Source organism: Ahaetulla prasina, chromosome 1 (genome assembly GCF_028640845.1).
Source record: "Ahaetulla prasina isolate Xishuangbanna chromosome 1, ASM2864084v1, whole genome shotgun sequence".
NCBI lineage: Eukaryota > Metazoa > Chordata > Lepidosauria > Squamata > Colubridae > Ahaetulla > Ahaetulla prasina.
The window spans coordinates 28,449,634-28,464,135 of NC_080539.1; the positions used below are offsets into that span (position 1 = coordinate 28,449,634).

The 14,502-nt window shown below is 46.5% G+C and overlaps 1 protein-coding gene across 7 annotated transcripts in view; it reads right to left on the reverse strand.

Moving 5' to 3' along the window:
- HIP1 (huntingtin interacting protein 1) overlaps positions 1-6,436 on the reverse strand; it is a 68,532-nt gene extending 62,096 nt beyond the window's left edge. For 5 of the 7 annotated variants that reach the window (XR_009152867.1, XM_058164591.1, XM_058164588.1 and 2 more), the window contains exon 1: positions 6,199-6,436. Coding sequence is in view for 5 of the 7 variants with exons in the window: in XM_058164591.1 (XP_058020574.1) it covers positions 6,199-6,387 (189 nt within the window). In the remaining 2 variants the exon portion in view is untranslated. The remainder of the gene's footprint in view (positions 1-6,198) is intronic. The other 2 variants (XM_058164592.1, XM_058164586.1) reach the window with 2 other exon arrangements.
- Between the last annotated feature and the right edge of the window lie 8,066 nt (positions 6,437-14,502).

Sequence of the window (14,502 nt, forward strand, 5' to 3'; positions counted from 1 at the left end):
ATAAACGGTGCCTCCCACTCCCAATCCCTCCAACCGGCGCAGCAGGATACCATGGTCGATGGTATCGAAAGCCGCTGAGAGGTCTAATAGGACCAGGGCAGAGGAACAACCCCTATCCCTGGCCCTCCAGAGATCATCCACCAACGCGACCAAAGCCGTCTCCGTGCTGTAACCGGGTCGGAAACCGGACTGGAACGGGTCTAGATAGACAGTTTCATCCAGGTGCAAGGGAAACTGATATGCCACCATACTCTCTACAACCTTCGCCGCGAAGCGAAGGTTGGAGACCGGACGATAATTACCTAAAACAGCCGGGTCCAGGGAAGGCTTCTTGAGGAGGGGCCTCACCACCGCCTCTTTCAAGGCGGCCGGAAAGACACCCTCCACCAAAGAGGCGCTCGTAATCGCCTGGAGCCAGCCTCGTGTCACCTCCTGCGTGGCCAGCACCAACCAGGAGGGGCACGGGTCCAGTAAACACGTGGTGGCATTCAGCCTCCCCAACAACCTGTCCATGTCCTCGGGAGCGACAGGGTCAAACTCATCCCATAAAATGTCACCAAGACCACCCTCAGCCGTCTCACCAGATCACCGCAATCTTGGTCCAAACCATCCCGAAGCTGAACGATTTTATCGTATAGATAACCGTTAAACTCCTCAGCACGTCCCTGTAACGGGTCATCCCGCTCCCCCTGGTGTAGGAGGGAGCGGGTCACCCGAAACAGGGCGGCTGGGCGGTTATCTGCCGATGCAATGAGGGGGGGGGCGTAGCTACGCCTCGCCTCCCTCATTGCCACTAGGTAAGCCCTAGTATAGGACTTCACTAGTGTCCGATCAGCTTCTGAACGGCTAGACCTCCAGGAACTCTCTAGGCGTCTTCTCCGGCGCTTCATCCCTCTCAGCTCCTCAGAGAACCAAGGAGCCGGTTGGGACCTGCGCCGGGTCAGAGGCCGCAAAGGCACGACCCGGTCTAAGGCCCCCGCCGCGGCCCGTTCCCAGGCCGCAACAAGTTCCTCAGCCGAGCCGTGAGCCAGACCCTCAGGAAATGGCCCAAGCTCCGTCCGGAACCCCTCCGGGTCCATCAGGCGCCTGGGGCGGAACCAACGTGTCGGCTCCGTCTCCCTGCGGCGGTGAATGGCGGTCAGAAAGTCCAGACGAAGAAGAGAGTGATCTGACCATGACAAAGGTTCAATGACTATTTCCTTTAAGTCCAGATCTCTCAACCACTGACCAGAGACAAAAATCAGGTCCAGGGTGCCACCCCCAATGTGAGTAGGGCCATCAATTACTTGGGTCAGGTCCAAGGCCGTCATGGAAGCCTTGAACTCCCGAGCTACCGTCGATGACGAGCCGGACGATGGCAAGTTAAAGTCCCCCATGACTAAAAGTCTGGGGGTCTCAACTGCCACCCCGGCCAGCACCTCCAGGAGCTCTGGCAGGGCAGCTGTCACGCAGCAAGGAGCCAGGTACGTGATCAGCAAACCCATCTGGCACCTATGGCCCCATCTCACAAGAGGATTCGCACCCGGCAATCTGAGGTACAGTGGTCTCCTCGGCTCTAGACTTTCTCTAATCACAACCGCCACCCCCACCCCTACCCTGGGCCTCGGCTGATGGAATGCACGGAAACCCGCGGCACATCTCAACAAGGGCACACCCCTTCCGTGCCCAGCCAGGTTTCCGTGACGCCTATAAGGTCCGCAGCGCCCCCCTGAATAAGGTCGTATACTAGGGGGGCCTTATTACCTACGGACCGTGCGTTGCATAACATCAGCCAAGGCCCAGGCTCTGGGGGTCTTGACCATCCGGGAACGGGAAAGGACGGGGATCGGGCGCGACCGCTTGCAAACATCGGGTGCGCCCCCAAAACGATATGATCCTCCTTCCGCCATATCTGCCCTCTCACTTACCGTGGGAATCAGGCCGCCCTCACCAACAGGAACGCAATCTCCCCCCCTAACCTTCGAACCTATTAAAAAACCGTCACGAGCAGGCGCAAGGACTGGCTCCCCTCCCGACGGGCTACCCCCAACGCCCGCCTTAACCCTCCCACCCCTTAAAAAAGCCCTATCTAAAAACCCCCACAGGCTCTTTTTTTTCGCATGCCACCTCTGTGGGTCCCAAGACCCGTCATTGAGGCCGGCCCTTGATAATGCGGCGGGCCATTCCTGCGAGGCGGGGGCACCTCGCAGGCGCAAGAGTTCCAAGGCAGAATATCGCATAAATAAATAAGTTAAAAGCATACACAGGAGAGAGCAGACGACGTGAAGTAGCAAAGTAATGTCTGGGGTGGCAAGGTGTAATGCCAAGTCCGAGTGGATACCCATCTGCCAAATGTCTTCAGATGGTGGCTGGCTTAAAGCTGATACAAGATGGTATAAGTCGCAGATGCAGTCTGGTAGTAAAAAGTTATTGTGGCTCTGCGAAAAGCTCAGTCCTAAAATCCGTCCTAATAGGGGTGGTATTCATCTCCCCCGTTCGTGGCGTCACCGATATTTCCAGAGTGGATGTTTCCTCATAAGATGTTGCAGAGTAGGGCCCCAATACCCATTCGGTCTCCAATCACCTTCCCGGACAGTCCCAAAAATGGCCATCAGCCAGCCATATAAGGTGCAAGGTGAAAAATGCAGCTGGCCCATGATTGCAGATGACAATGCAACTCCCAGTCCGAGAAGAAGCAGGCCCCGCTAGGCCTAACCAGGCCAAACTGGGCCAGGACACCTCCGGTGGGGGCCACAAGAGGGATCTATCACAGCCCTTCACCCTAGGCCCTAGAGCCTAGGCCCCTCCGCCAAGTCCAAAGGGGGGTCAGGGGAAATCTCTATTTCTTTGCACTTTTCATTTAATTATCTTACTTTCCTTACTTTTTTCTTTCAAAATTTCTAATATTTTTATTCTTTTAACAATATATTGTTTTTATAAAAACCCTAAATACCTGTTTAAAACAACCGTTTAAATGTTAGAGCATTTAAAAAGAAGCCAAATTTCTATATACAAGATTTGTTTGACTTATATGGCCACCCATACTGCACAAGGAGCTCTGAGCAAATCAATATATATTGATAGATAACTAGGAATAAGAAACAGGTGCCCTCAAGATTTAACACTTGGAAAGCTAAAATTTAAGCAAAACTAACAATACTGTTTAATTTGTGCACGGTTCTTGTAATGCCGATATAGCAAGGGACAACACATTGGGTATCTGCCAGACAGAATGTGCATCTTGTACTGTCTAGATAAATCTAGAAAAATCAAGTATTGACTCCCTAACAGGGAAAAAATTTTTCAAAAATACTTGGTAATAGTAATTATACAAAGCAAAATAAATTAAAACATTTTAGTTTCCCTTGTGAGAAAGTTGAAAGGATTCCTCTATTCTAGAAATGGCTTCGACATGTAAGATTATCCTATCTATTTGTGTGGATTTTCAGGTAACCACTCCCCTTTATGCATGGCCATCCATGTTTATTCAATATTTATTCAATATTTATTTATTCATAGCATGAATAAATGCACCTATAGCATGAAAAATCCAGCCCACCCTTAAACCTTTCTTAAACTCACTCTTACAAACTTCATCTTATATTTTAGAGCTCCTTCAGAAGAGCTGAATTTAACATACACTCAGTATAAGTTTCCAGATTGCACCGAGAGAATTGGCTCACCTCTGTGCAGTCCCTGAACAACAGCAATGGTACCACAAGATGTAAACAGAATACATGTCACAGCAAACATATCAAATTCCTCACATATTTGTTATTTGGGATCAATAATCATTGCCTAAGGAAATCAGATTGTTTCCAGCAGTTAGATGTGCTGCCAACCAAACAGCTAACTTCATATATCACAGTAAACTGTAATATAGGCTCCCACAAGAAGATTTAATCTCTGTATGTTGGGAACAAAATTTCCAGAATTCCCAAAGAACATTCCTAAATTGAGAAAGGCTGTTATAGAAATTGGTGTTTAGCCACTACAATGGTCTGTAACTTGGTGCTTTAATTCATGTTGGATTATTACTGCATTCAACCAGCACAGTCAAAGACCATGCTGGAAGTGCCAGATGATAAACACTGTATTCTAAGCACCTGGTTTGGGATTCCTGATCCAGCAACTTTACAACTAAATATTCTAACAGAAAATTAGAACACAGGAAAATTAACAGGAGACATGAGCAACAGCTTTTCTGTTATAAGTAAGATTCTTGCCAGCTCTCTACCACAGTTAGCCCTGTAAATGAATACCTGCTTAGTTGAGAGAAACAAAGCCCTAGAAAACAAAAAAAGAAGTGTGCAACTAACCATTGTACACCTATAGAAAAACTTTTCTTTGTAGTTTCTTTATTTATAAAATTTATTTAGTTGTAGGATTTTTATTAATCTCTAGGAAGGTAACATGCTTCTATGGTTTTTCTATGGCCTCTCACTAATTATTTCCTTTGCTCAAAGGCTGAAGAGCCAAAAAGTGAAGATATGTAATGCAAGAAAAGTAAACCATGTAATTATAGCACAACACTTCTGAATGAAGTTCCTCCGTTTAGCATAAATGCCATCAGGGCTTAGCATACTACTCTATGTACCAGGAGAATAGAAAGCATAAAGTGGATTGTGTTTCATATTTTTTTGTTGTTGTTGTTCACACACAAAACTCTGAAGACTTTCTTATAAGTGGGGGGAGGGAAACATCAGTTATATGAAATGTTGTTCTGTAAAACAAGAGTAACTTCTACTCCCACTCTGTCTTTCCAAATCTGGTCTGCCAAAACCCATGACAGCCACCTGGAAAATTTGACAAAGACACTCTCAACCTAAAAAAGACTTAGACCAAAGGTCTCATGATAAACAATCCATCTTTTTATTTTTATCATTACCAGTTGTTTCTAACGAGAAGTAGGTCATTTACATACAGACTTGTATTCATTTGTGCTCTGGTCCACAAAACTCTCTTGTGTGGTTTGGCCTTCAGAGCAAACTTGCCCACCAAAGTTTGCTCTGAATTCAGAAAACATACATTTCACCACTTTGGCAACTAATTTTCATAAGTAACAATATTGGCTATAGCATATGAAAGTTTATTAGTGTTCATTACATTGCCTATCTTGGTGGTATATATTCAGTACATATCACAACAGTATCTAGTATTTTCAAGAAATCATAGGCCTCTTTTTGAGAGTCTGAAGCAACAGATGAATAATTACAGTACTGTTTCAGAATTGAACAAAACAAGATTTTTAATTTCATGCAATGAATCCAATGCACTAAAGAGTTACAGGTAGTCCTCCATTTACAAAAGTTCATTTAATGACTGTTGGAAGTTACAACGGCACTGAAAAAAGTGACTTACGACCATTTTTCAAACTTATGACTATTGTAGCATCCACATCATCACGTGATCAACATTCAGATGCTTGGCTACTGAGTTGCATTTATGACCCTTGCAATGCCCCGAGGGTCATGTGGTCACATTTTGTGACCTTCTGACAAGCAAAGTCAATGGGGAAGACAGATTCATTTAACAACTGTGTTACCAACTTAACTGCAATGATTCACTTAACAACTGTGGCAAGAGCTGGTAAAATGGAGCCAAATTCACTTAATGTCTCGCTTAGCAACAGAAATCTGGGACTCAATTGTGGTTGTAAGCCAAAGACTACCTGTACAAGCTTTCTCCGCCCAGTCTTTTAAGAGTGTCCACGGGCTATTTGCTTTAAAAGAGGGAGGGGGGAATCACGCGATTTTTTGCTCTTTTTCCTAAAAGCTCCCTCCCACCATATTTCTAGCCATGTTCCCCCTTTAGTTAGGAAGAGCCGGGTGTCTTTGACGGGCGACAGCCAATCTCCGAAATGACACTAGCAAAGCGCCCCTTCTCAGAGGCAGGGAAGGACTGAAAGAGAAGCTGTTAATACTGAAACCTTTCCATCCAAGCTCAAACTTGTTCTTTATTCCAGTTAATTGCAAATTAAGTCCCCTTCCCAGTTAAAAATCCGTGTAAGTTTGTTATGCGCCAATTAAACCCGAAAAGTGTGCAAAAGTAGCTGAAAAGTTGGTAAAAAGTTCCAACCACGCCCTGATCCTTTCGGAAACACCCCACCCCCCTTGTGCCACCTTCATACACGAACACCCCACTCCAATTTCCCCGGCAACTTTCCCTCCTTTTCCACGCCGCTTCCCCCCGGCAAACTGTTTTCCCGCAGCCGGGTACCTGCCCTCTCTCGAAGGCGTCGCGCTCGGCAACATCCACCAGGGCCCCTCCGGCACCAGCCCTCGGGGTCGCGCCACCTCCGCCGCTCAAGGCTGTTGCCGAGACCGGCGCCGAGAACCGACGGCGGCCCCGCAAACTCTTGGCGAGCGGGTTGGAGTTGTGCCTGATGGAACTACTCGAGCGCTCCATCTCGGCGTGTAAGAAGGCCCGCTTTGCGCTCTTGACAGGACTAGCCAATGCCGCTCCTCCGGTTGGCTTTCAAAGGCTGCCATTCATTGGGCCACGCCGCTAATTGGGCTTCGGGTGCAAAGAGGCGAACTTTCTGGACACGCCCCCTTCTTTCTTTCTTTTTTTCTTTTTGCCCTGCCCGCTTTCCCGCTCCCGTATTCCCCCTCCCCTCCCCTCGCCGCTACGCCTCGTCTCCAAGGAGGAATGCTGTCGCGAGAAAGGCAGCGGTAGAGGAGCGTCAGCTCGGATGGGATTGGCTATCACTGCAGAATCTGCCTGGTTTTTGCACGTGCGCCAACTCCGCCTGCTGAGGGAGCGCTTTAACTGCTGCGCGGTGGATGCCTTGCTTCCACATATCCTTAACGGTGGCTGCTTGAGATCTGCCTGCTAATTTGCGTACCTAAACTAATTTACTGTTTGTGTAACCTCATTCCATATTGGGTTAGTAAGTTGGCAAAACTAAGTGTACTAAAAAGCAGAGACATCACCCTGCCCACAAAAGTGCATAGAGTCAAGGCTATGGTTTTCCCAGTTGCAATGTATGGCTGTGAAAGATGGAGCATAAGAAAGGCTGAGCGCCAAAGGATTGAGGCTTTTGAACTCTGGTGCTGGAGAAGACTCCTGCGAGTCCCTTGGACTGCAAGGCGAACAAACCAGTCAGTCCTAGAGGAGATCAACCCTGACTGCTCTTTAGAAGGCCAGATCCTGAAGATGAAACTGAAATACTTTGGCCATCTAATGAGAAGGAAGGGCTCACTGGAGAAGAGCCTAATGCTGGGAAAGATTGAGGGCAAAAGAAGAATGGGAAGACAGAGAATGAGGTGGCTGGATGGAGTCACTGAAGCAGTAGGCGTGAGCTTAAATGGACTCCAGAGGATGGTAGAGGATAGGAAGGCCTGGAGGAACATTGTCCATGGGGTCGTGATGGGACGGACACGACTTCTCAACTAACAAGAAGTTTATGAAATATGCTGTGGCCAGAAAAATTATTCAATGTATTCGATACTTTATTCAAAACTGGATTCTGAACTCCAATTAAATATGTTGAGAATACAGCTAGTGTTTGTTGTTCTTCAGCTTCTTGGCTGAGAAGCCAAATGTTTTCAAAGCAAAAAAAAAGTTGGAAAAGCACCTTTGGAACAACCATAATCTGGATGACAGGGGAAGGATACTGTAAAATCTCCATTCCCACCCCACTCCAGGGAAAGGTAACTGCAAAATCCCCATTTCCTCCCAATCAGCTGGGACTCGAGAGGCAGAGAATAGATGGGGCGGGGCCAGTCAGCATTTTTACTACCAGTTCTCCGAACTACTCAAAATTTCTGCTACCGGTTCTCCAGAACTGGTCAGAACCTGCTGAAATCCACCTCTGATTAGACTGATAGATCTTTATAGAAATGGCTACTTTATATTATTATGAAAAAATGAAAAGTTGTGATTTTATTTGATTTGATTTAATGCCTTTTTTTTACTGCAACAGAGAGAGTCGGAAGTCAATGTTTCATTTTCTTTTTTCCCTACCCTTCCTCACTTCTCTTCACCTTCTTCCTCCCCACTCTTCTCCTATTTACTTTTGTGTTTTGTAACTTATTTTATATTAGGTAAAAGTAAAGGTTCCCCTCGCATATATGTGCACTAGTTGTTCCCGACTCTAGGGGGTGGTGCTCATCTCAATTTCAAAACTGAAGAGCCAGCGCTATCCGAAGATGTCTCTGGTCATGTGGCCGGCATGACTAAATGCCAAAGGCGCATAGAACGCTGTTACCTTCCCACCAAAGGTGGTCCCTATTTTTCTACTTGCATTTTTCAAGTGCTTTCAAACTGCTAGGTTGGCAGAAGCTGGGACAAGTCATGGGAGCTCACCCTGTTCCGCGGCACTCAGGATTCGAACTGCTGAACTGCTGACTTTTCGATCGACAAGCTCAGCGTCTTAGCCACTGAGCTACCGCGTTCCTTTTTATTTTATGTTACAACTCGATAAAAATGTTAAACCAGAAAATTATCACCAAGTTAAAGTTTGCAGTTACTTGATTGTGATTTCCAACACTCCCTTGCCCCCACTGAGGAGCAAAGGCAATGAGGAAGTCCAAAGGAAGTTAAAAGTCGCTCCCGTTGTTTTTTTTTACTTGCCGGTGGTCCTTGTTTATCAGTTTAGGTAAGGAAATATCTCTGAAAAGTGACCCAACAAGGTATGGTTGTCTAATTTATTACTATTTTCTCTGAACTTTGGCCTGGGAGTGATGGTATCCGGAGTTTATCTACATCTGAAAAGTTGCAGCCCTTATTCACACAAAGTTACCTGCACAGCATGCTTACTGTAAGCAGTGGTGAGATTCAAATAATTTAACAATTGGTTCTCTGCCCTAATGATTTCTTCCAACAACCAGTTCACCAAACTACTCAGAAAGTTAACAACCTGTTCTCCCGAAGTGGTGCGAACTGGCAGCAGTGGTGGGATTCAAATAATTTAACAACTGGTTCTCTGCCCTAATGATTTCTTCCAACAACCAGTTCACCAAACTACTCAGAAAGTTAACAACCGGTTCTCCCGAAGTGGTGCGAACTGGCTAAATCCCACCACTGACTATAAGTATAGTTCATCTGATCATGGAGTACTTATCTGCACAGCACATATAGTAGAATCAGACCAACTGCACAGACGGGATCTACAACATGTAAACTAAATTGTTTGTACTTCAATATGCCACACAAGCACCTTTGTTATGACCTGTTTCTTAAAGATTAGGTGTTGGCCCTCATTCAAGCTGTCAACTAGGAAAGGTGATCCATGAAAATTACTATCCCCAAGGCAGATTTTGCAAGCCAGTTGCATAATAAATAGGTGGAGGTGCCTGTATCTCAACTTTCACCATTATGAAACTCTTTCATATGGGGTTAGAATATAATGGAGATATGCTCTGAATATGATAGCCCATCATTATAATCTGAGTTTTCAGAGCTAGATCTCAGTTGGGGAAACAGCTCTGACTTTTGAGAAAAGATGAAGATGTCCACAACATAGAAGCAATTTTGCCTGTTACTATTATACATAATTACATTATATGGAAAATTCTAATCTTTTTCTCCAGAGCAGATGGGAAAGGAGGAAGGGGAGAGGAAAACAATGAGCACCATGAGGATAGAAATGGATTATCTGATTATGGATTATGGATTATGAGGCAAGAGAAGAAAAGTAAAAGCCAAGGCTTTTTCTAAGTAGATCATTCAAATCAGATTGTAGCATCTTGTTAAAAGTTCCTAACAATGCTATTGCTAAACAACTAGTTAAATTATACTCTCCACAAGGGGTGGGAGGCTGAAAAGGCTCCCTCTTAGGAAAATCATCTTGATTTCACTTCCTGAGGTAATTGATAGTGCTGCTATGGAGATTCTTAATCATCCAGGTCATGGTTATCCCAAAGGTGCTTTTCAAAAGGCAACCGCACTTTATTGGTTTTGTTTTCCCTTGAAAATGTTTCACTTCTACTCTAAGAAGTTTCTTCAGAACTGTTCTGAAGAAGCTTCTTGGATGAGAATGAAATATTTTCAGGGGGGAAAATCCAAGAAAGTCCCATTGCCTTTTGATACAGCTCACCTGTCTGGAACCCATACGACATCTCTGACATTAATACAATTGAATGCGTCCAGAAATATTTTACAAGAAGAGTTCTCCGCTCCTCTGAAAACAACAAAATATCTTATACCACCAGACTTGAAATCCTGGGATTAGAAAACTTAGAACTCTGCCGACTCCAACAAGACCTGTGTTTAACACAGAGAATCATCTATTGCAATGTCCTTCCTGTAAAAGACTACTTCAGCTTCAATCGCAATAATACAAGAGCAAACAATAGATTCAAACTTAATGTTAACCACTTCAATCTTGATTGCAGAAAGTGTGACTTCTGTAATAGAGTTGTTAATGCTTGGAACTCACTACCTGACTCTGGTCTCTTCTCAAAATCCCAAAACCTTCAACCAAAAACAGTCTACTATTGACCTAAGAGGACTATAAGGGGCATGCATAAGAGCACAAAAGTGCCTACCGTTCCTGTCCTATTGTTCCCTTTCATTATATCAAATTAACATAGTTGTTGCATACTTTTGCTTATATATATGTTTATATGATGTGTTGTTGTTTTATGTCAATGTTTGTGTATACTGTTGTGACAAAATAAAATTTAAAAAAAAAAGCATTTTTGGGTTAATAGTGCTGCTGCAGTTTTCCCACTGCAGCTGAAGGCAGCAGACCTGAAGATTCGGTTTCATCTATGCAGTTAGAAAGGTGGAAACTATGAGTTCAAGTTCTGCTTTACCCATGAAAGCTAGCTGGGTGACATTGGGCCATCATGCTCTCTGAGTGCAACTAATATCACAGGGCTGTTGTGGGGAAAATAGGAGGAATGTGTGTGGAATATAATAATAACAGAGTTGGAAGGGACCTTGGAGGTCTTCTAGTCCAACCCCCTGCCCAGGCAGGAAACCCTACACCATTTCAGACAAATGGTTAGCCAACATTTTCTTTAAAATTTCCAGTGTTGGAGCATTTACAACTTCTGCAGGCAAGTTGTTCCACTGATTAATTGTTCTAACTGTCAGGAAATTTCTCCTGTTCTAAGTTGCTTCTCCCCTTGATTAGTTTCCACCCATTGCTTCTTGTTCTACCCTCAGGTGCTTTGGAGAATAGTTTGACTCCCTCTTCTTTGTGGCAACCCTTAGATATTGGAACACTGCTATCATGTCTCCCCTAGACCTTCTTTTCATTAAACTAGGCATACCGAGTTCTTGCAACTGTTCTTCATATGTTTTAGCCTCCAGTCCCCTAATCAACGTTGTTGCTCTTCTCTGCACTCTTTCTAGAGTCTCAACATCTTTTTTACATTGTGGCGACCAAAACTGAATGCAATATTTCAAGTGTGGCCTTACCAAGGCATTATAAAGTGGTATTAATGTAATGTATCTTTAAGGGTTTTGGAGGGAAAATAGAGCGGGAAATAGCACGTTGCTAATTGGCTGATAGCCTCCAGCTGAACTGTATATAAGGAGGGGTTTTTACCGTTTGCGGTTGCTGGGTTCACCATATAGTAAAGAGCTGTTGTTACTCATCTGGTCTCCTGCCTCGTTATTGCCCGAATCTAACACTGGCGACGAAGGTGGGATCTCGAGGCAAAAGAGCACCAGGAACGAACCCAGCAAAATAAGGGCGGTTAGCAACGATGTCCAGCTATACACCGCCAGCGCCATTCGACCCAGCCAAAGAAAAATGGGGGTCATACATGGCTCGCTTCGAGTGTTTCCTCGAAGCCAACGAGCTCCAAGGAGTCTCGGACAACAGGAAACGGGCGTACTTCCTGAGTCACTGCGGTCCCGAGGTTTTCGACACCGCAGAATCGCTTTCTGAGCCAACGCCGGTACAGGCGGTACAGTGGCAAACTCTGCAGACCGTTTTGAAAGCCCACTATGCATCAACGCCTTCCAAGTTCGTTCAACGGTTCGAATTAAGGCAGCGCATGCAGCAAGAGGGCGAGTCCATCAGTGTGTACATGGCCGCACTGAGGAAAGCCGCGAACCATTGTGAGTACCGAGACTTGGAAGACGCGTTGCTCGACCAACTAATTTGCGGGGTCAGGGACATCCGTTTGCGACGGCGGCTGCTGTCCAGAAGCAACCTAACGCTCGCAATCGCCCTGGACGAGGCAAGGGCTCACGAGATGTCTACCCAAGCGGCAGAAACACTACAAAAGCCGGTCGCGCCAGGGGCGGCAGCGAAAACAACCCCGGTCCACAACGAGGAAGTCCAGGCCGAGTCGGAAGAGGAGGAAGAGGAAGAAGTCTTCCACACCGGGAGGCCGGAGAGGGAAGACCGGGGCGAATGCGCAAGTTGCGGGGGCCAACACCAACGGCAACATTGCAAATTTAGGGATGCCACGTGTCGGCGTTGTGAAAAAAAAGGGCACATCGCGAAAGCCTGCCGAGCGCCCCAACCTTCCCGCCAAAAATTCAAACCGACCAATCAAAGCGCGGGAACTGTGAAACGGCCCGGGATTGGTCAAGGGAAAAAAGGCGCGAAGTTGAATCAGACAGCCGTGAGAGTGGGCCAGGCATCAACACGCCTAGAAAAAAAATCTTTGTTAAAACACTCATCGAAGGAGTGCCGTGCCGAATGGAAGTGGACACTGGATCTTCAATTACGATCATGTCCTGGAGCAACTTAGAAAAAAACTTGCCGGCTATCGCGAAACGCAAACTGCGGCCACAGAAGCTACGAGTGCAGGACTATCAAGGGAACAGGATCCCTGTTCGAGGGGCGACGACCGTCCACGTCAAGTATGGAAAGTTCGAAAAAACTCTGCCCATAACCATCGTCGATGGGACCCTGCCGAGTTTGTTGGGACTAGACTGGTTCCGGGCATTGGGCATGGGAGTGACCGGAGTCTTCCGAAATGAAGTCGACCTCAAGGACGAACTCATGAAGGAGTTCGAGGACGTTTTCAAAGACTGCCTGGGCAAGTACAAGGGGACCCCTATCTCCTTCAATCTAGACCCTCAAGTTGCCCCTATCCGTTTAAAGGCTAGGAGGGTTCCCTTCGCCCTGAAGCCCAAGATTGACCGGGAACTGGACAAACTAGTAAGCCAGGGGATACTAGTGCCAGTCGATCATGCGAAGTGGGAGACGCCAATAGTCACCCCAGTGAAACCAGACGGGTCAGTCAGGATTTGCGCCGATTACAAGGCGACGCTTAACAAAGCTTTGCAAAAAAGCGCTTACCCCGTCCCTGTGGTACAACACTTGCTACACTCGTTAGGGCAGGGGCAGGTTTTTGCTAAACTAGATTTGGCCCAAGCCTATCAGCAGTTACCCGTAGATAGCAGCACGGCCGAAGCTCAAACAATCGTAACGCACAGGGGTGCTTTCAAATGCACCAGGTTACAATTTGGGGTCAGTGTGGCACCAGGATTATTTCAAAATTTAATGGAGCGGCTTCTGCAGGGGCTCCCCGGGGTGGTACTGTACTTTGATGACGTACTGGTATCCGCCGACAATATGGAAGAACTTGGGGTGCGACTGAGAAGAGTTTTAAGTATTTTCCGGTCCGCCGGTTTAAAAGTCAAATTAAACAAGTGCCAGATCGGGGTAGGATCCGTAGAATTCCTGGGCTACCGGATAGACAGGGAGGGGATCCACCCCACTGAGAGCAAGGTTAGGGCAATCAGGAAGGCCCCCGCACCCCAAAACAAAACAGAGTTGCAGGCGTTTTTGGGTCTGGTAAATTTTTACGCGGTCTTTTTAAAGAACAAGGCTACCATAGCCGAGCCGCTACACAAATTACTAGGAAAAAATGCTGCATGGTCTTGGGGAAAGGCGGAAGCTAGAGCATTCGAAGCAATAAAAAACCTGTCTAGCGATAGCCTTTTGATACAATACAATGGCACACTACCATTGGTGCTAGTTTGTGATGCATCCCCCTACGGGGTGGGGGCTGTGCTCAGCCACAGGCTGCCAAATGGCACAGAAGCCCCTATAGTGTTTTACTCCCGAACAATGTCCTCAGCTGAAAGGAACTATAGTCAGTTGGATAGGGAAGCCCTGGCCATAGTCTCCGGGGTAAAGAAGTTCCATGAATATGTTTTCGGTCGCGACTTCGAAATCGTCACAGACCATAGACCCTTGCTAGGGTTGCTGGCGGGCGATCACCAACGCCCGTGGCACTTTCGCCCAGATTGACCCGATGGACTATCTTTCTGGCTGCATATTCTTACAAACTGCTACATCGGCCAGGAAAGGAGTTAGGCATGCAGACGCCTTGAGCAGATGCCCTTTACCAGCGACTATCGAAGACCCCACTCCGGGCACACCGTCTTGTTAATTGACTCTTTGGACTCTGGTCCAGTCACTTCCAAGGAGGTGGCTCGGCTTACAAGGACATTACATTAAGGACTGTAATGGGTTGGGTGCAAGAGGATGGCCCACTGCGCCGGGTGAGCGTTTAGGAATTTGTAAAAGCGCGGGAATTGTCGGTGCAAGGGGGGTGTTTGCTCTGGGGGGATAGGGTGGTAGTCCCAGAGAAATTGCGG